General features: G+C 40.3%; 1 protein-coding gene across 13 annotated transcripts in view; it reads left to right on the top strand.

The window, feature by feature from the left end:
• LOC121728927 (GTPase-activating protein skywalker) overlaps nt 1-22515 on the top strand; it is a 111458-nt gene that overhangs the window by 77803 nt on the left and 11140 nt on the right. For 5 of the 13 annotated variants that reach the window (XM_042117350.1, XM_042117296.1, XM_042117314.1 and 2 more), the window contains exons 5-8: nt 15827-15951; nt 18791-18937; nt 21626-21810; nt 22216-22381. In XM_042117350.1, coding sequence (XP_041973284.1) covers nt 15827-15951; nt 18791-18937; nt 21626-21810; nt 22216-22381 — 623 coding nt within the window. Of the gene's footprint in view, nt 1-15826; nt 15952-18757; nt 18938-21625; nt 21811-22215; nt 22382-22515 lie in introns of all 13 variants that reach the window. The other 8 variants (XM_042117341.1, XM_042117287.1, XM_042117263.1 and 5 more) reach the window with 3 other exon arrangements.

Below are 22515 nucleotides of genomic sequence, written 5' to 3'. Positions count from 1 at the left end.
TCCATTTTTCCGACCTCACTGTTAGGTCTGCTCACGCATTCTACAACTACTTTGTTTTTTACTGAGCTATAATTGGAAAGTCAAATACGAAAGTGGGGTTTTGTAACTGAAGGTAGCTATCACTTGCATCGCTAGTTTGTCTATCGGAAATTACTACATACATGTAATGGTCGTATAATAGAATTTTTCCCAGCAACATGTGTATTGTGGTAACGCGACACTCGGTGTGAAGTCAGGCGACAAATCATCCAATTAGCACCAATAAGTCGAGACCGCATGAAATGAGATATAACGCCCGGTATGCTACGCGGTAGGCTAGAGACATATCATGTGCAAAATATTCTACCAGTGGCGGCCTTAGCCATTGCAAGGCCCCGGGCGGAAAGTCTTTGCGAGGCTCTGGGTGGCAGGCCCTTTTTCTTACGAAAAATTCCTAGCGAGACCCCTACAAGTGCGAGGCCCCGGGCGATTGCCCTGTTCCGGGCTCCGTCCCCGGGCCAGCATACAGGTTAACAATATTTACACGCTACGTCAACAATATTTACACGCTACGTACCAATATGTCATAGCTTCCAAATGTAATTTAGCTTACTAAACAAACGTGCTTTGTAACAATAACAATTGACTTCATCTAGTTAACTGGAACTAGAGGTAGTATGCTACTAGAGGTACTTATTTAATGTCATGTAGGAGGAGCCCGATCGGTTCGGTTGGAATGATCGCAGGCCGACTTAACCTGGAGACCTACAACCAAACCGTTTTGAGACTCAAACGATCGAATCAGAATGCCGCGTCGTACTCTAAAGACTTCTACTTAAACTGATAAATAGAATTCTTTGGAGAATCCAGCATAAAAGTCTGCCGTAGCACAACATTTTAATCGTGCAAGAACTCGCGTAAGCGTGACGACTGTGACGTCACTGTTTACTCACAAAATGCTACATTTTACAATGTGTGTTTTATCTACGTGCGTTCGCGATTCTATTTGATTAAGCGAGATAACATATCAGCTTCGCTATTCTTGTAATCTTTGTGCAATCTTAAATTTTGGCAATCGTCAATATGCGGTTTGATTAGGATAAGATTCTATGCCAGGTCCTTTTGGTGCTACCGAATTGTAGCCCAATTACAATTTGCTGTATTCGTGGCTTGTGATTTACGTAGAGATCTGCCTACCTAGCATACGCCAACGAGATATCTCATTCTCGAGATAATTAAATTTTGACATTATGAGACGAGTAGTTACTCGCCAACGAGATATCTCATTCTCGAGATAATTAAATTTTGACATTAAGAGACGAGTAGTTACTCGTCTCTTAATGTCAATATCTCGACATATCAAACTCTATAAAAATGTGTTATTTCGATGATAGATCTACGCGAGAAAAAATGTTTGTCATGCTGGGGTGAATAGAGATGAAGAGACAAACCATCAAACATCGAGAAAACATGTAGAGTGAGATATCTCGTTGGCGTATGCTAGGTAGGCTGGAAAGATCAGTATCTACGTATTATATAATTTTTTTAAGAAAGGATCAACTTTTTCAAGCTAAGTACTCACATACGGTTTTGCTCGATAGTTTTACTCCAAAAGTTTTACTCCAAAAAAAAAAACCACCGTGTGGACTGCAAAACTGACAGCTCGGAGGCTCGCTTCGAGCCAGCTGACCGACAATAAACTTGGAAGTCGTCAGCATAAAGGTGATAAGATGAGGATAGTGATTGGATGATGCTGTTTATAAAGAGAGCAAAAAGCAAAGGAGACAGCACACCACCCTGAGGGACGCCGGTAAGAATCATGGACCAATCGGAAGAAGTATCAGCTACTTTAACTCTTTGTCGACGCCCCACATGGTAGCTGCGAAATAGGGCAATTACTTGAGGTGAGAAGTTATAAACTCTCATCATACCAATCAATACGTCGTGGTCGACAGCATTAAAAGCGTTGCTAAAATCTAGCAGTGCTAATAGAGTAATTTGCTTATCATTCATGCCACGTCTAATGTCATCGGTGACCTTAATAAGAGCCGTAGTCGTACTGTGCCCACGTCGAAATCCTGACTGGGAGGTGCTGAGTAGGTTATTCTGCACAACATAATTCGTGAGCTGCTGACCTATAAGTTTTTCTAAAACTTTGGAGAGAAATGGCAATATTGAAATTGGGTGAAAGTCTGATACAACTTTAGGTCGAGCAGATTTTGGCAGTGGGATTATGGTGGCATTTTTCCAGGTATTAGGAAATACGGAAGTATTAACAGCATGGTTGAAGATATCGACAAGCACCGGTGTAATGATGTCCAAAACAGGAATTATCATTTTACGACTGATTCCGTCGTCACCGACGGCATTCGAGGAGATGGACGCAATATGCCTTTTAACGTCATCCCCAGTAAATGAGTTAAGTTGGAATGGCGGAGAATCAGGGGTGGGTAAGTGGTAAAGGTGGTCAAACGTAAGCGATTTTTGGCATAGGGTACAATAATTTCTAATCAACGTTATTGAATTTCTTTGATTACACACATTTCCTCCAATAATCTTATCATATTATCTAGTACTTTATAATATAATACTACAATACATCCTGAACTCTCTAATATATCCTTAACGCTAATGACATAAGAATTATATAGACACATCAAGTTAACATAATATCTGATATCTATAGATCAGCAAGGTAGGTATCTTCGGTTCATTGTATGATATTATGATATTCGTCTCACTGCTCGCGTCACGTATTCTACGACATTGTACGCTGATGGCGTCATTCACGTCACAGATTATACTAATTATACCTATTTGCATTATTACACAACATTATACATATAAGAAGCCTATTAGCGTGAAGCTTGCAACGAGTCAACACATCGAATATCAAAATTCATTAACGAATTACTACTGTATTTAAAAAAAATGGGCTATTTCATGATATTACCCTTACAAATGAAGATATATTTTTGCGATTAGCTTAAGAGGATTCCACACCGCGATTTTTTCCATACAAACGTTGTCCCCTGTTTCCTCCCTGGATAATGCTAGTAGAGTTATAATTTTTTTCCTGAATATCTACGGCCACTAAAACAATGTCCCTATGTTTTCTTTTTCTTCATAATTTAATTATTAAATAAGATATGAACGTTCAAAAACCCAAAAAAATGGCCAAATTTTCCGCTGTGTTCAAACGTCCAGAAAACAGATTTGGCTAGATTATACAAAAAAAGCAAAACATAGGAACACAGCTCAAGCCTTTTTTTAATCTTTAATGAAAAAAGTACTTAAATCGGTTAAGTTTTGGAGAAGGAATCAGGGGACAACGAATCGTTGATTTTCTGGATTTTCTGCAGTTGTCTCTATCGCGTTCTGCGGTATAGGCTTGAGGTAAGGGAGACAGCTATAGATATTACACGTACTTTTTTTTCATTTCTCTAGCCCCTGTTGTATCCTCTTAAATATAATTTTTATCACGTTTTATGTACTTACGTTGTTGTGACATCAATGTATGGGAATTCCCGTGATTTCATCGTACTGAGTTTCGATACAATGTAGAGATTTAATATAAAAGACTCCGACAAGACAAACGAATGTTACGGCCCATATAACGTACTAGCTGTGCCCGCGACTTCGTCCGCAATAACACATTATAACAAAGATTAATAATTTTCCCCGGTTTTTCTACATTTTCCTCTGTTTCGCTCCAATTGATGGCAGCGCGCGGTTACCTCTATACGAGTATAATATAGAGGTAACAACACCTTAGCCTTCCTCCATAACTGGACTATCCAACACACAAAGGAATTTTATTTGGAACCGGTACTTCATTGCGTTTAAACAAAGAAGCTCTTTAGTTTTATAATTTTAGTAATGGATTTAAAATATTTCCTATCACACATTCATATCATTGGAAATAGAATATTATGTTATTTATAGTTCAAGCCCTACCAAAAATATTCGTCTTGCTCCATTTCATCTTATAAGTTTCACGTTACTGAATAGTCACGTTTTATATCTGCGTCACTACGTTATGTTTATAAACAATGCATTTGCTATTCCATAATAGACTCAGTATGAAAGCAGGAAGGTCTAAATTCGCATAGCAGCTAAAAGTCATATATTTGGGATAATCCGCCTCTTCACTTTTATCGTCGAGATCGACGTTATGCGCTTCTAAATGTTCTGAAGACTTGGAGTTTTAGGGACGGATCCCTAAAACTCTAGCTACTACAAGGAATTACTGTAATAAGTAGATATCACCAAAATATACCGGGAAAAATGAAATCATGAATGGTTTCAAAAATATAGAGATAGCAATCTTGTATTTAATTTATTTTGGACATTAAAACGTTATAGTGTGTTAGTCTGTGTGTATGATTAAATTTTTATGAAGACAATACTTTCTGTCCCGGTCACAGGGAGAATTTAAATATATCCTATATTCGGGACATACATAGATGACGATAAATAAACTAATGATTGGTAAACCAATGATATGGTTTTTTTATCCCGGAAAATGTACTGCTCTACAACTTCGCAAACAAAGTTGCGGGCAACGTTTATAATTAACGAGCTGTCCCGGCAAACGTTGTTTTGCCATATTTCGCCCATATTATTTTGTTGAAGTGACTAAATAAGTAGGTATAGCGCCATGGCAACGTCTGTCCCGTCGCACAAACAATGGTCGCCGTCAGTCTCGAGTTGTAATAATTTACTATTATTTATTCAACAAATGCACTTATCTGTATAAAAAGTAGCCAGTAGCCGATTCTCAGACCTACTACTGAATATGCATATAAAATTTGGTAAAAATCAATATAGCCGTTTCGGAGAAGTACGGTAACTAACATTGTGACATGAGATTTTTTTTATATATATGTTTATTAAAATCGTAATTCTAATATGTATATTCTGTTGATTGCTAATAGGTCTGATTAAAATGCATCTGGCAATGCCAAGTTCAATTAAAGTGTATCGTATTCACTATTCTGTAATTAATGTTTGAGGCGCTGCCAAGTGCCAGGTGCCCGGCCATATCGGTGATTTTATTGTAAACATAGAACTTGGCCAAATTGTAATGATTTATGTTTTATGATTGTGTAGTTAATGGTTATATTGATGTATTTGTTAGATTTATACCCAGTTTCTGAAGGTTTTGAGAGTAGATTATCTTTTTAATAACGTTTTTGATTGGTTGACTGTTTCACATTAGCTAATCAAAATGGTTAATGACTAGATCTCAGAAAAGTAATTAAGTGGTATCCGTCTTAAATTTTCGTTCCATTTGGCGCCTAGGTACAAGTTTTTTTTTTATTATATTGAAACTATTTTTAGCAAATCTTCTTTCCATACTTTGCTTGTAATGCTTAATTTTAGGTATGTACTTAAGCTATTTTATGTTGGAATGGAGCTGATTAAAAGCAATTTTATAAAAATATTATATAACTGAAATCGACAACTTCCAATTAAACTGTGACCCCATGAGGGGAACAAAAGACGCCTGACCTCGTTATAATCAGCGACCCAAGCAATATTCACCCCTCGCTACGGCGTAGAGCCTCGTAGCGCTACGCCGTAGCGGTATACTACACCGTAGACCTAGCTATCGTTAAAGAAGCTTCGTGGTTTAAAGATTAAAATGATGTAGTAAAGGATAAAAATTAAAAAATATTTTTTTACAGTAATTGAAATTCGTCACGCGGGAATCGTACTGTTTTCCGCAATAAAAAGAAAGGAGGTAAAACAATAGATGTACATTAAAATAATCAAGAACATTTCAATAATTATGGCTCATTTTCATTGGTCGATAGGGCCCGCATGCGGGGTGCGGGAGATTTCTGAAACGCATGCCACAGGGCCCGCATTCGGGGAACCGTTTTCATTAGTCGATAGGGCCCGCATGCGGGGTGCGGAAGATTTCTGGAACGCGTGCCACAGGGCCCGCATTCGGGGAACCGTTTTCATTAGTCGATAGGGCCCGCATGCGGGGTGCGGAAGATTTCTGGAACGCATGCCACAGGGCTCGCATTCGGGGAACCGTTTTCATTAGTCGATAGGGCCCGCATGCGGGGTGCGGGAGATTTCTGAAACGCATGCCACAGGGCCCGCATTCGGGGAACCGTTTTCATTAGTCGATAGGGCCCGCATGCGGGGTGCGGGAGATTTCTGAAACGCATGCCACAGGGCCCGCATTCGGGGAACCGTTTTCATTAGTCGATAGGGCCCGCATGCGGGGTGCGGGAGATTTCTGAAACGCATGCCACAGGGCCCGCATTCGGGGAACCGTTTTCATTAGTCGATAGGGCCCGCATGCGGGGTGCGGGAGATTTCTGAAACGCATGCCACAGGGCCCGCATTCGGGGAACCGTTTTCATTAGTCGATAGGGCCCGCATGCGGGGTGCGGGAGATTTCTGAAACGCATGCCACAGGGCCCGCATTCGAGGAACCGTTTTCATTAGTGGATAGGGCCCGCAGGGCTGGGGAGAACCTCTGTGTTCGTCGCCAGTTACAGACGTTCTTGCCATGGAACAACAATTGATGTTACGCGGAGCAATCTTTCGAGCGGTGGGAGCCGCAGAATATTATACAACATAACATCTGCTTTGACAAGATTGCCGCCACCTAGGTGTTTGAAACTTTGTATTTATATATATTGTTAAACCTCAAACTTACAGAAAAATTAGTGCCATACTGTTACAAATCGTTCGAATTACGAATGAAATCTTAGGATTTTGAAAAAATATTGTTCACATTCACGACCTCCCGCAGGTATGGCATTATCAGACTTATATTTATGCTTATACAGGGAACTGTTAAAAAAAGTTTCAGGGAGGTACAAATAAAAAAAAAATCTCCTTTGCAGTAGTATGTAGGGTTGCTGAGGATTCCTCTTCCGCTTCCTCATAATGAGGAAGTTCCGCAATATTTTGGGTTCCTCATCCGTTACCGCATCCTCATAATTAAAAATAAAAAAAATCCTCTTCCGCTATCCTTCCTCAAAATTTAAGAGGAATTTATGAGGAATTTCACTGCGCATGCGCGTCGCGTATCCAATCATGGCAACGCACACGCCAGAGCGCGAGAATTGTATCATTCACTCATCTTTTTAGTCCTCATCTCTTCGTACCCGAAGGGTAAAAACGGGACCCTATTACTGAGACTTCAATGTCTGTCCGTCTGTCTGTCTGTCTCCAGGCTGTATCTGAAGAACAGCTATAGCTAGCCTTCTGAAATTTTCACAGATTGTGTATTTTTGTTGCCGCTATAACAACAAATACTAAAAACAAAATTAAATTAATATTTAAGGGGGGCTCCCATACAACAAACTTGATTTTTTTTGGCCTTTTTTGCTCGTAATCAATAATGGCAACAGGTACGCACTTGAAATTTTCACAAAGTCCTTAATTGTATGTGTACTTTAATGATTAATAATAATATTAAAATAAAATAAAATAAACAATTAAGGGGCTCCCATACAAAAAACACAATTTTTGGCCTATTTTTTCTCTATAACGGTACGGAACCCAACGTGCGCGGGTCCGACTCGCACTTGGCCGATTATTTTTGTGTGCGTGTGTTGTGTATGTTACTGAGCTCCTCCTTAACTGTAAAATCGGTCTAGACCGATTTTGATGATTCTTTATTGTGTGTGTTTTTTTTGAATGGTTTAGATTTATAGTTTGGTCCACTGGAAAATGTCCTTTTAATTATTTTTTAACCCCCGACAAAAAAGAGGGGTGTTATAAGTTTGACGTGTCTGTCTGTCGGTCTGTCTGTCTGTCTGTCTGTCTGTCTGTGGCATCGTAGCATCCAAACGGGCGGACCGATTTTCATCTAGTTTTTTTCGTTTGAAAGCTGACTTAATCGAGAGTGTTCTTAGCTATAATTCATCATCATCAGCCCGCTCCGTGCTGAAAAATCGCGGTTCATCTGGTTTATGAAGGGCCGATTAGCAACTTGCAGTCGTTTGGTGGGCTTTATATTTTGCATTGTAGTTCGTGACATTTATGAATATTTACACATTAATGGAAAGTTGACCTGGTGCTACAGCATCACCTGGTAATCAATACCCAACTCCACACCAACTTAGAGCAATGGTTTCGTGTTTGGGCTCATTTTAATTGCGACAACTAGTAAGACGTAGATAAACAGTAAATTTTTGCATGCTGCTGCTGCAGCATCAACTGGATTCTATAGGAGCCGAGCTCCATATGAACCCAAAGTGAAGGTTTCATGTTTGGACTCATATTGACGGCCTCATCCAAAAGGACATTCCTAGATGGTATTCATTAGGATATAATAATTATGATCCTGTTGATAGGAATTATTCTGCACTATAACCAACACAAGTTTAAAAAACATGAAATAAAATTAAATTAAGAAATTTAAAAAAACCCCCGCCAAACAACTTTAAAAAGTAATGAAATAATATATTTAACTGACTTTAAGTTTAAGTAATTCCTAAGTGTAAAGTGATATTTTAGTCCATAATTGTTGTCAAGGTGTGTCGGGGGACGAACGAGTTAACGACCAATGAAAATGAGCCATTAAGTCTTACCAAACTGGCACCTACTCAGCATCAAATTATCCAGTCTCCGAGTGTCTCTATACCAACTTTCATCAAAATTAGTTTAGCTTTTTAAGCGTGAAGAGATAACAAACATACTGTTATTAGACAGGCACACTTTAGCATTTATAGTATTAGTAAATAATAAGTATAAAATGTGTTTATAAATTATAGAAGTTGTTAAAAAACTTGATAGAATATTATTATGATTAAATTAGAGAGAGCGTATACTATAGAGAGAGATATAAAGAGAGAGAGAGTGAAATAAAATTTCGAAAAACGTAAAATGATGACTCACTGCAAACGCGTAAACTTCATAATTTACTATCTAAAATATTTTGTATTATAGTATTCGTGATGTTACTGTGAATTCCAACTATAAAACAAGTACTCGATGAATATTCTAACGTGTTCTTATATTCGTCTTCTCACGTGAGACACGTAAAATATTATTGATTATTAAATCATTTATTATTTTATTGCTATAATTATAATTTATAAGTTATACGCGTGTTTTATACCTTGGTTGATACGAAATTGATAGGATATGTGGCATGAGTCTGTTATATGTCGACTACAGGCGGGTTTGAAGGGGGTCTGCAGTCGATGCGGGCTCGTTTTGTGTATTTTCTAATGGATGTCTGCAAGGAACCGCTGAACCGATTTGTCTGAAATTTGATATGGATATAGTTTGGCTAACATGAAAGGACATAGAACCCGCCGCATTTTAGAATTCGTTGTATGAAATGATGTGAAACCTCGCACATTCGTCCGCACCGTACGCGCCGCATTTCGTGTACTATGCGGTGCGTTCGACGCGTACGGCGCGTACCGTGCTGACTGCTGACAAATGTGCGATCGGCTTATTGCGAATCGATGTGGGCCACTCCCCCCCAGTGGAAACGTCTCGACCGTCTGTATCCCGTCGTTATTCGCTATCGTATATCTCGAGACTAATCGCGACACCTAATACGATAGTGTTTTGTGACGCAGGATATGTAGTAGTTGCGTAGATACGTTCTCAATGTTATCTACTGCTTTGGTTCACATAAATTATCATATTTTTAACCGACTTCCAAAAATGAGGAGGTTATATTAGACGCATAGACTCAGAGAATTGGTACAGCATTCCCTATCAAACTGTAAAGTGAATGCGGGAGTTGTAAGAGCGCTTTACATGTCACGCGTGTGGATCTGGTCCACATGCAAGTTGGCCGCAACCTATCATTTTATGGATGTCTTTCCTGTCGCGGTGAGGAGCATGTTGCCAGATCAAACCATATCCGCGCGCAGGGAACAATGACAGGACACATTTGTATAACTATGTATTTAAAAAAAACTATAGTATTTAGTTAAGCTATACAAAATGTAAATACAGGTGCGTGTGGTGCCCCATCGATCTTGGATTTTAACGTTCGTGAGGTAACATAATAAAACTTCCGTATACAAAACTAAACTATGTTAGTAATAAAACTCGTAACTTTTTCGAGCATTTGATCGATAAGTAGTAGTTGTAAAAAAGGTACAATGAAAAAAAAAAAGACATAACGAACCAGTAGACCGTCAAACAAACCTTCATTAAGATAATGTATTCCCTCTTAAGGCTGCGTTTCCACTGAAGCGGAGCGGAGCTTAGCGGTGCCGAATTGACCAATCACCATGCTCAAAATCTTCGCTGTCATTCCGCTGGAATAGCACGATTGGTCAATTCGGGCACCGCTGAGCTGACAACGCATCTGTAACTCTTCTAATGTTGCGAGTGTCCATGGGCGAAGGTAGTTGCTTTCCATCACGTAATCCGTTTGCTCTACCGTCGCCCATGGACACTTGCAACATCAGAAGAGCTGCAGGTGCGTTGCCGGCCTTTTAAGAGGGAATACGCTCTTTTCTTGAAGGTTTGCAGGTCGTATCGGTCTGGAAATACTGCTGGTGACAGTTCATTCCAGAGTTTTACAGTGCGCGGCAGAAAGTTACGCGAAAAACGCACTGTGGAAGACTGCCACTCATCAAGGTGATGAGGATGGTATGTTTTTCGCGTGGGACGATAGCGAAAAGTTGCAGGTGGTATGATTCCGAACAATTCCTCAGAGCACTCCCCGTGATACAACCGATAGAGGATGCAGAGTGAAGCTACATCTCGGCGTAATTCCAGGGGGTCCAAGCTGTTTGAAACACTACGTTTGCCCCTTATTTAATTTAAAAAAAAAAGACAATTCGGGTACCGCTGAAAGCATGCTATGAAAAGCTGCGCAACCCAGAGTCACGGCTCGCGCTGGCCGATATCACAGAGTATGTTATATTAGTATTAGGTACCAACCGATATGGTAGGTATACAACGTCAAACCTCTATATTTCGAGAACACTTCTAAGCCGGTCTACTGGTTCGTTCTGTTTATTGTGAGATAACACTGTAAAAGATAAAAAGAATGCCGAAAATACTCGAAACGTAGATGATAATGGCCATAATTGCTAATTAAGATAATCCGCCGTATCTAAGACGATTATTACATCGGAAATAATGCAAATGACTCAAAACATTGTTATCTTGTGCGTATATTTTAGTTGTTATCTCGTCAGCCGTCAGCCGCGGCAGGGTCGGGGGTCGCGACGCGTGATTTATGTACAGGATGTTTGTATTGCCGGTGATAAAAAATCTGCGAATACGAGTAACCAATCACTCGTTGGAAATGAGGGACTGATACAATTTATATCACTCTGCACTTAGGTTGCTCGTACCTTCGTTTGTGCAGAAATTCGATATATTATATTTCGCGACAACTAGTCATTTAGTTGCAACAAAACCATGCTACATTCTTTTCCGGTAGTCAAAGTAACGCTATACATTATTTCATTAAAATTGGTCCAGCAGTAAGCGTCATGAAGTTATAGGACAGACTCAGACATAGAATGACAGATACTTTGAAATTTATGTAAAATGGATAACATTTCCAATATTTTCATTTTTTGGGGTCATTGGTATGTTTTATAGCCGGCTGCCGCTTGGTGATTGATGGGTTATATCGTCCCTCGGACGATATGGATATAAAATGAAATTGGCCTTTAATTTTATCTAGAATCGCTATTTTTAGTTCGTAGTTAAAATCTTTTGCACCAATAAAGAAAGAAAACGAAACGATTTTTTACTGCGTATGAAAAGCTCTGCAGTGCTTTTGATGAAGTTGACCTGGATCGAGAATACTTATGTATAATGAATATATCATTAAAACTGCATTTTAATTCATTTTGATATTGCAGTTTTTCTTTGATTTTTAACATTTTCGGTCTTGCTAAAGTGATAGTTTTCAGTTAACCGAAGTACCAAGCTTTTGCGAAAAATACAAAGTTTTAACAACAAAGTCGTTCGTTTATTTGTTCATTAATTTTCGTCGCCATAAAACTGTTCTCCCTTTAAACCGAAATTCTTATCTTTAAAAAAAAACTAATTTGGTTGCTTACAGTTACTATATACAGTTAATTTTTACATATAAGTACTAACTATTAAGATTTAATTTAAAACATTTAAATTTTAACGACGAAATAGCAAACAGGTTTATATCTCAAACAAACCTATTCCTAATTTAAAAATTCATATTCCGAATTTTCCACCAGTGTTTAAATTTCGAATTTCCACTACATCCCTCCCCGGAGCGTCATAATCCGGTAACGCCTCCGCGGGGCGCGTAAGTGTTGTTACATTAAAAGCTTTCTCACATCCACACACAAATTACATTTACACTGGGAATTAAGCCTCGTTATTATACCACTTAAACTTAAGTAACATTTACTTAGCAGCAGGGTTTTTGCTATTAGAGTTTTAGCTATACTGAAGTCTGAACTATTAAAGTTTTAGCTCTTCTTGAAATACCTATCGGAAATTGATGAGGCAGTCTTCACACCAGCTAGGCTTTGTAGAAAGTTTACGTTTGGTAAAATCAATAACACAAACTTTGGACATGATATAAAACAATTTTGTATATTAAATAAAAAAAAATTAATAACATATTTTTAATTAAAGAAAATATCAGACGTCTAACAGTACTCAGAACGAATAGATTAATTCATGCCAATTGTCATTATTCAAGCCTAAAAATCTTTAGATATTTAAAATAAAATGCACAAGCTTTCTGTTACATTTCATTAATTTCACATCCATATTATAGTAATACAGCTAGAGCTAATGATGTTGAGTGTTGACCCACGATTTGTTATTCCCCTTAATAGACCGGTGGGGGATGCGGGGGGGGGGGGGGGGGGGGGGTAGTGTGGAGTGGCCCGATGCAATTACCTCCACATTGTCTACCGCCGACGACGCAATTGGGCCGGGTTGCCGTCTGCCGGACACAGATTGGGCTCTTAATGTCTCTATTTTGTTGCTGTTTCCTAATAGGTTTACTGTACAGTCTATCAAGAAAGAGTAGACACTAATATAAATTTTCCAAACATAATCACAATCAAATGGTAGTTTTTGCGCCCTGTATTTTCCATAAACTTATAATGCATAGACCAACAAAGAGTGCGAGAGAGAAGAAAATCCTTTATGGAATTATAACAAGATGAAAAGAGAGAGGCAGTCTAATGAAAATTGTAACAACTTTTATTTGACAGGTCGTCAAAAGTCGTCAATCGTTTTTATGCCCTTTCGGTATTTGCAATTTATTATTTAAATCGTATGTTATTTTTAACAAATACTATTATATATAACAATAATAACTAGTGCTGTGAGTGATTGCAGTGTAAATCATAGGAATAATCCTGAAAAATATACATTTCACCCGTAATTAATCTTCATGTCCTAATTGCTACGATGTTTATTTTTGCTCTATTCTGTCTTTAGCTCTCTATTTCAAATAAAATATTGTGAATCCTCCCTTTTACTTTCATATTTTGCGTAACTAAAGTTACTATTGTTCTTATATTACACAAATTTTGAAGAAAAATTTTTCATTAAATTTTTTTACATATACGCTAGTGCTTGAATCAAATTTATCGATATGCTTATCGATATTTTACAATAACATAAAACTAAAGTAAAAATCATTTACCTTTACATTTATCACCTTAAAAAGGACATATTATCTTATTTTAACGATTATTTTTAAGTAATAATTAGGCTGCCGGCGCCTATTCGGCAAACATCGCTTGTCAAACAGAATAATGATCAAAAACATCAGACTTGAGCTAAATGACTATGAAAAGTACAAAAATATTAAGGTCATAATAATTGTAAGGATGCATAATTATTTGAATCCTTCGATCGGGGATTCTCGGAAATGCTATTGTATTCTATTGTTGTCGCGATCACCGGTGCTCGTATGGGACTTGAATCTTGGATGGGTTAATGGTGGTGATGATGAAGATGCTAATAAATGTGATCTGTATAATAGCATTTAAAGACAATATCTTGGCTTCTTTAAACAACGCTGAAACTCTAACATGTATAAGGAATCTGAAGTTCTGTTCAGTACCTTCGGAAGTATACCACGGAGTTTATAACTGTAGCTGTGGTGCAAAATCTTACTTTTTGGTAGCTGAAAAAAAATAGCTAAGGTAAAGCTAAGCTAAGAAAATGCATCACAAAAAACTAAAATATCCACAGCCGAACAAATAGGTACCAAACCTTCACCTTTAAAAGTCGAATATATAAATTGAGGTTATAATTATAATTTCTTTTTCAAATTTGTGTATCGGTACTGGAACCTAGCGCTTTACGCATTATCACCGGCTCCCATTTTGAGTGCCAGCGCCGGCAGTCGTTGTTTTATATCTCGGCTGCCGGCAGTATACTTACCGTAGTTCCCATTACTGATATTTTTGAGAGCCGGCGCCGGCAGCGGAGGCACTCCCAAAAGTATTATGATATTTTATGATATGTATTTAATTTAAGAATAAAATATAATATACTATGTGTGTAGTTTACTTTCAACGTTTACTTTCAATGCAGCAATGTAAGGGCTGATTTACCAGATAGATTTTACCTGAGTAATAAATAAGTAACTTTATAATGTGTTATGTGTATATTATTTACCCCTATAAGAACCTCATGTCATAAGTCATAACATATCCGACGAATGACGATTGAAAAATCATTCCAAACGAAAATGTGTATCTACTTTTCAATCGTCACCTTTTTTGCCAATTAAAATTTATGATACCTAATTTGAAATACAAAATCTGTCAAAGTTGCATATTATTTATTTCTTATAGAAACTCGGGTAAAATAACTCGAACGGACTAAACTATCGATAGCAAAATACTATACTATCGATAGTAAAATATACATCACTAGCACACGCACACATTGACAAATCAAAAATGGTCACGCATTTTCGGGTTGTCAGGTGGTCTATACGACAGTATATTATAAGTTTATGGTATTTTCACAGAAAACGTTTGTACACTTTAAATATTAGCGCTCTGAGTTCTGACACATTTTTTATTTGCAATAATAAGGTTTTTGTTTTTTTTTTTAATTTTTTAAGCCGATCTGAGAGATCTGTCGACTGTTAATTTATTAATTTGAAGGATTCAAATTAGTAAATTACTCTAGTATTTGATCTCTACTTTCTAGATGTGCTAGAAGTCTGCAAAGTTTGAGGGACATTATTTTACTAGCAGGGAGTAAGTACTACAATGCTAAAATTGATCCATTTGACTCGCCAGATCGTGATATTTTAATACGTAGCTTATGTGATGATCTGAGTTTTTGATGTCAGGGACGCCCAGTAAATGTATCGCTTTTGTTTACTTTACGCAAATATATATATCATAAATCACACTAGATTTGATACTTGATAAACAGCTTTAAGAATTAAGACTGTGAAATATTACATATGACAATATGTTTATTGTAATAAAACATATATTAATATACTTTATGTTAGTAATTCATATTTCTTTACTTTGATTTTAAATTAATAAAACGCAGGAGTTACAAAATTTCAATATTAGTTTGCACTTTGCTCCATGTTATTTGCTATAATTTTTTTTCTAAAATTTAATCAACGGTTCATGATGAAAATCAACGTATAGTTGAAAATGTTAGATTTTAACCTACTAGAAAAGAAAAGTGAAGAACTATAAAAAAAATTTTAGACAGATGGCGTACTATACCTATTATCAAGCTCTAATCGACTAAAATGTATCGTAGATATTTCGTCTGCCATCAGTTTCTCTATCCCAACCAAAATGTTTGCCCTAAGTATGAAAAACATCATATTGCTAAGCTGAAAAATTACTCAAACTTTTTTAAAGAGTTTTCTTGTAAATTTCAGAGGAGGAATGCTACCACTGCATGGCCAGCCTAGTCGCGTCGAAGGAGAAGAGGTTCATCACACAGACCAAGCTGCTCAACGAGGTCACGTGGAAGACCGTCATGCAGATCGCCAAGAAACATGCCGTAAGTGCACATGTTGTACAATGTACTATCAAAGAAGTTGATTCCTAGGCAGATGGCGGACCTAAGAGCCAGTCCACACGGCGCGTTGCGTCAGCGTTGCGCTATTACGAAGCAGTCTTAACGTCAACATCCCTCCCGCTTTGTCTCGGGGGCTGTTGTCCGTCATGTGTGCGTTGCGCGCTGCTGTCACGACGCAGCGCGCCGTGTGAACACCTTGGTTATTTGTATATTGTAAAACAACGCAACGGCAGCGCTGCGTCGACGCGACGTTGACGTAACGCGCCGTGTGGACTGGCTCTAAGCAATTTGGTCGCGTTACGTCAATCCCAGCCGACAAATCACAATTAACATTGGATTGATATGATCCGACCAAATGACGTTGGTCTGTCAACTGCCTAGGAATCAATTTCCTCGGGTGTACATAAATACAGAGTGTAACAAAATAAAGCAATAATACTTTAGGGTGATATTAATACTTGATGACGCGCGCAACTCCGTTGCGCCAAAATGCGTTAATCGCGCGGGAACCGTACATTTTGCAGGGATAGCAAGTATCCAATGCCTTTTCCCGGGATTCCAAGTATCTCTATACCAAATTTCAGCGAAATCGGTTTTCCGGTTTGGGATTGGGCGTTAAGAGGTAACAGACTGACAGACGAGCACATTTTCATTTATAATATTAGTATGGATATTAAGGTTTATTACGCTATACGAAAGCCTTTCGTCGGAAGGCTGTGTTAACTGCCACCCTAATTAAATACCCCCAAATAAGTAATTAGTCTAGCATTTAGAACATGACGCTTATCGCGTGACAATACGATATATACATAATAAGTACACCCTATAAACCATCGAAATACCATACTATAGAACGATAACTTTCATGCATTGGCTCGCTTAAATATGGCAACGCGAAGGAAGCTCAACGAAATAGTATGACTGAGCCAAGTATGACAAATGACGAAAAGTACGCCTTGGTATGCATTCCGTGGAACTCTTTTTTACTCGGTTACTTTTCCCTAGTATGGTATTTCGATGTCCTAAACTATAATACAACCGCTAACACCGCACATAATTGTAAGCCCGTCACGCACATTCGAGTTGCCCCATATCAATAATATAATGGGGAAAAACCTAATAAATAATGCAGCTAAATTTAGTTTTGTTTATACACGTGGCATACTTTTATTATTGGATTTTACCTATTCTTTGTACGTAAAGGTCGCTTAGTTGTTGCATGTTATATTTAAATTCCATTGTTTTTGTTTTTGACAGTCAGATTTCTATCTCAGATTTTGTTATTATTTTCTACGCATTTCTGTCATTAGCTGTTCTTTTATTTTAGTAACTGTGATTGAAAATCGGACTATATTGTTTCATTCAGCACGATAAAGGTAGTTCAACTCAATTGTATGCGCTTATTTACAGTCTACACAGTATAGGCCACAGACATAGATCAAGATAGATACCGCATTTGTGTACTTCGCGTGCCATATCGCGTTTCCAAGACGTGACGAGCAATGCTCGTCTTTCGAAAGTCTGTTCTTTTAGTCTGCTATCGGAATCGGACGTCAATCGAAATTTAAAAAAATGCCTAAAAGTGTCGTATTGAGCTTTAGAAATTCAAATAGAAACGTTGCCCTAGATAGTGGACACGTTTCTTATCATCGGTACGTCACAGTAGGTAGGAAAAAAGTGACACAATGGAGCGATATGCGGTATCCATCTTGATCTATGTCTGTGGTGTAGGTAATGTTTCAAGTACATCACGCACATAACGATACTCGTTAATAGCTAGTGGGACGCGTCACTGTCACACACATTCATGCTGTAGCCTGTAACATAAGTGCACTTATAGCTAACATCGCTAGAGCTCGGTAAAATGCCCGTATGCCGTAGTATAAACACTGCACACATAAATGAGTTGAGCTATCGCATTTTTAATCTAAAGCCTGACCAAGTCAATAAAACGCCTGCACCGAGTACGCTTTACACTTAATTGCATCAATACTTTTAGTTTTCTAGCTAGCTACAGACCTACAAGGATGATTGGCACGTAAATTACATTATCTAGCCTAGCTGGGTGTGAAAAAGCAGTTTTCCATCCAAAGTGGCACCCGAACGCGCGGTGTGGCGGTTATACCGCAATATAACAAGCAATTGTATGTAATTACAGCGCGTCATCTTCCTTATACTCCTCCTATTTTCTTCTAAATAATTTCGTTGCGGGTCCCAAGACAGCTAAAGCATGTCCCTCGGGCCCCCTGAGATCATATGAAAAGGTTTCGTGGTTGGATACCGCTGTCGATCCTGGTGACACAGAAGATACAGTGGTGGGAATGTGTTTTTTTTTTTTTTTTTTTTATGAAATAAGGGGGCAAACGAGCAAACGGGTCACCTGATGGAAAGCAACTTCCGTCGCCCATGGACACTCGCAGCATCAGAAGAGCTGCATGTGCGTTGCCGGCCTTTTAAGAGGCCAAAACCACCACCACCAGAGGTGGTGGGCCAAAGCCCGTATAAAAAAAATGTCAGCGCGACCGCGCCGCTATTGAAATAAATCGTTACATAAATTTGCTTGTGATCTCGCGGTGTAATGGTGAAACAGCGCGTCGGGCGTCCGCGCCGCCGTATATAAATCTAGCCTTACAATGTGGCGGCGTTTTAGCGTCCAAGCATTCTTGTTATGTTACTTATGTTTGATACTTCAATTTGTTTTCACAATTTTTAGAGGCCTTTTATTTTCTTGGTCACTCATCACCTTATCACCTTTTCTGTTTTATTATTTTCATGGCATGTACTGTAGAGAGTGGCCCTACAGCGGCGAGGCATGTTGCAGAAGTCGGCCGCGCAGCACCTATCGCGGCTGGCGGGCACCATCGCCCCGGAGCGGATATACGCCGACTGGCAGTGGTGGATCCTCGCAGCGCTGCCCTTCCCCCACCTCGTGCGTGTGCTAGACTGCTTCTTCCACGAGGGCATTAAGGTGAGCATCCTAAATAGTGATTTCAGCCTGTTTCTTCGATAATAACATCGATGTGTGCCAGTAGTAACTGGCTGTGGTGGATCCTTGCAGCGCTGCCGTTCCCCCACCTCGTGCGCGTGCTAGACGTAGTAGATGCGTCTGGTTCTGTCAGTGCTTGAAGAACGGTGTGAGCCGGAGCTCTCGTTGGAGCTGATCTCGAACAGCACAATAATATCCTCGAGAAGTGATCCTAATGAAGCTGATATAGCCGCTCCGTGCCTGGGAGGTAACAGTTACCGGGGCTTTCTCCGCGTCATCCAGTACTCGCCCCTTAGTTCTGGATTCTATTCGTTCCCCATGATTCCGGGTAGGAGACGAAACCGCTTGCTTCTTCAACTCCTCCATTTGTTCCTCGATCCTTTTTATCCTTGCCATCTGGGTCTTCTTCTGCGGACAGTTTAGCTGAAGATGGCCCCTCTCACCACACTTATAGCACATGGCTTCAAATCTTTTCCTCGTAGAAGCCTTAACATCCTTGACTTCCTCAAAGACCTTGTGGATCTTATGGGTCTGCCGTATGTCATGGCGCACAGCCTCGACTTCCAAAGCATGCGCTAATGCTTCCTTTAGCGAGGTATGGTGACCAAGTCTTACTGCAGCCCTGACCTCCAGGTCTTTGATTCCGTCGACAAATCCTTGAACAATATTTGTGTCGACCATCTTGGTGTCGGCTCCTGGATATGCCTTCCTGACGAGTTTTTCTATTTTCAACGCCCATTGTTGAAGTCCTTCTGAACGTTGGACTCTGTCACGCAGTTGGGCACGGAACACGTGCTTCAGATGTCGCTCCCCGTACCTGGATTCAAGTGCCTCCATCAGGTCTTGAAACCCATTTCCCGTATGCGGCAGTTCTTCCAGGACCGACAAAGCTTGCCCTCTGAGCGCAACAGTGAGAGCGGTCAGGCATTGTTCTTCCGTCCATCCGTTGGCGGTAACAACAGTCTGAAATTGCCGACGATAAGCGTTCCAAGAAGTAGTGCCGTCGTATGGCGGTACTTTCACGCTTGGTCCCTGCACCACCTGCACTACTCCGGTAGTTCCACTAGACACCCCAACTCCTGTAGTTTCGCACTACTCTCTTCTGCAGTTCAGTAAATCCGGTTTTCAAATTTTCCACAACCGACTCCAACCCAGTAACTCGTTCTTTCATTACGTCGACATCTTTACGAAGCTTAGTCACCGTGTCACTGACATCCTTTATAGCCAGAAGCGCTTTCTCTTGGAGATCTTTTTGTTGCTCTTGTGATTCTCGAATCGCTCTGATTTCAGCCTTTTGAAACTCTTGCAAGGCGCCGAACTTGCGGTCTTGTGATTCCATAATTGCCTGAATTTCAGCTCTTTGAGAATCTTGCAAAGCGCCGAGCTTGCGTCTTGTGACTCCTGCAATGCGCCGAGCTTGCGGTCTTGTGACTCTTGCAAAGCCTGAATTAATCCAATTAGGTTTTCTAATTGAAGTGCCACTTGAGGGGCCGCAGAAGCTACGGGCGAGTCGAGGTGGGTAGAGCCAGTGGTCGGGGCTTGAGCAGGCGGGCCCCGATGGGCGGGGCCAGTGGGCGTGGCCTGAGTGGGTGTGACCTGGTGGGCGGAGCCAGTGGGCGTGGCCACGCCCAGAGTGGGCGGAGCCTGAGGGGCGTGGCCAGTGAGCGGGTCCCGGTGGGCGGGCCAGTGGGCGTGACCACGCCCAAAGTGGGCGGTGCCTGAGGGACGTGGCCAGTGGGCGTGTCCCGGTGGGTGGAGCCAGTGGGCGTGGCTTCACCCAAAGTGGGCGGAGCCTGGTGGGCGTGGTCAGTGGGCAGAGCCAGGCGGGCGGGGCCAGTGAGTGGGACCTGTCCCTCAGTGGGCGGAACTTGGTCCCCAGTGGGTGTGGCCTCCGCAACTCCCCTCTCGGAGTCAATGGCAGCAGCTCGCTGCGCCCTTGTCCTGACACTCCCCTTGAAGTCCTCTCTCGGAGTCAATGGCATCTCCAAATCCCACTTCTGACACCAGTTGTTACGTGCTAGGGTTCGAGGATTTGGAGAGAACGAACTGGTGACTCTCTTGAAGACTTTATTAACACTATGACTAGCACAACACTTAGCACTAAGTCCAAACACTAATCACTAGGTCTAATCACTAAGCACTATCACTGTCCTAGGTCGTAGCCAAGTCGCAGGTTTCAGTGGTTCACTCACTATTGATCACTTGTTGTCGCCTCGAAGATCGCTCAGATTGAACTGAATCGCCGGGCCGTCTACCTGCGGCTTTTTATATGGCGAGACGAATTCCAGAAAGTTCCCGATTCACGTAAGCAAGTAAACAAGTATGGGAACCTTCTAGGAGGCTCGAGCATGTACCACCTGGCGCCATCTAGTTTCGAGTAGGGGATTTATGTGTAGTGTGTCCCCTGATCAGTTTCGCTGGTTTGCCGCTAGATGGCACCACATGTCCGTATACCGTGTACCGTAACAATATTTTCTGAAAAAAGTCATGTTTTTTTAATTATAATTTACTATAAGTATATGCTAGAATATTATGGTAAATTCAGATGCTTACTGGTATACCACCAACATCTAGGTACCTTTCAAACGTGAAAACCTCAATCCAGGATTTAATATGAACTTTATATCTACCAGACCTTCTCAATACTCATTGTGCTGTATCACGTTTCAGGTGTTCTACCGGGTGGCGCTGGCCATCCTGATCCTGTTCCACAAGTACTCGTCTAACCAGAGCTCGGAGTGGTACGCCGAAGCCACAAAAAACGGTGTCGACCACGCCATAGACAAGTTCTGCAAGAACATGCCCGCCTCACCCACCAAACTGCTGGCTACTGCGTTTAGCATACGAGCGCTAAGGTAAGAGAGAAAGAGAGAGGGAGATACAATATTGACGTATTCTTGGAGGAAGTGAAGCTGATTAATGCTTTGTATCTCTGTCTCCTTCTTGTTTGGTAGAATATAGCTACAAGTCACAACAGAAAAATTGGCCCAAAAAGTGTTTTTGAAATTTTATTATGAGTCTTGAGATTACGAAGGTTCATGTCATTATATAGTTTTGCGTTAAAATTCATATCCACTGAAACTTATGACAATACACTTTTTTTATTGTGGAAGAGTCAATCGCGATCAAAAACTCTTCTTGGCAAATTGAACTTGACTCTTCTAGGGATATTTATTGCCCTTGCTAGTAAGAATATTATACCTTTACTTTGTCTTTGTCCGTCAAAAAGACACCGCTAACAATCTACCATACAATTCCAGCTCCCAGTACATATCGCGGGTTTTCATCAAGACGGAGATGACGCTAAACTCGAAGGCCGTGGTGTGCGGCGCGCGGCTCGTCCGTTCCCGCTCCTCCGACAACCTGCCCACCTCGCAGTCGCAGGTCAACATACAGATGATGTCGCACACCCTCACCATACGCGAGGTAAGCACGAGAAGAAGGGGAAGGACACCGGTCAGATGCAGATGACAGCTGTCAAATAGAAATGACAGCTGTCGAATTTTGACGCGTAGGCAAATAGCATTGACTTTTATAAGTGGACTCGGCATAATGGTCTC

This window comes from Aricia agestis, chromosome 1 (genome assembly GCF_905147365.1).
Source record: "Aricia agestis chromosome 1, ilAriAges1.1, whole genome shotgun sequence".
In the NCBI taxonomy this organism is placed as follows: domain Eukaryota; kingdom Metazoa; phylum Arthropoda; class Insecta; order Lepidoptera; family Lycaenidae; genus Aricia; species Aricia agestis.
This window is presented reverse-complemented; position numbering and strand designations above follow the sequence as displayed.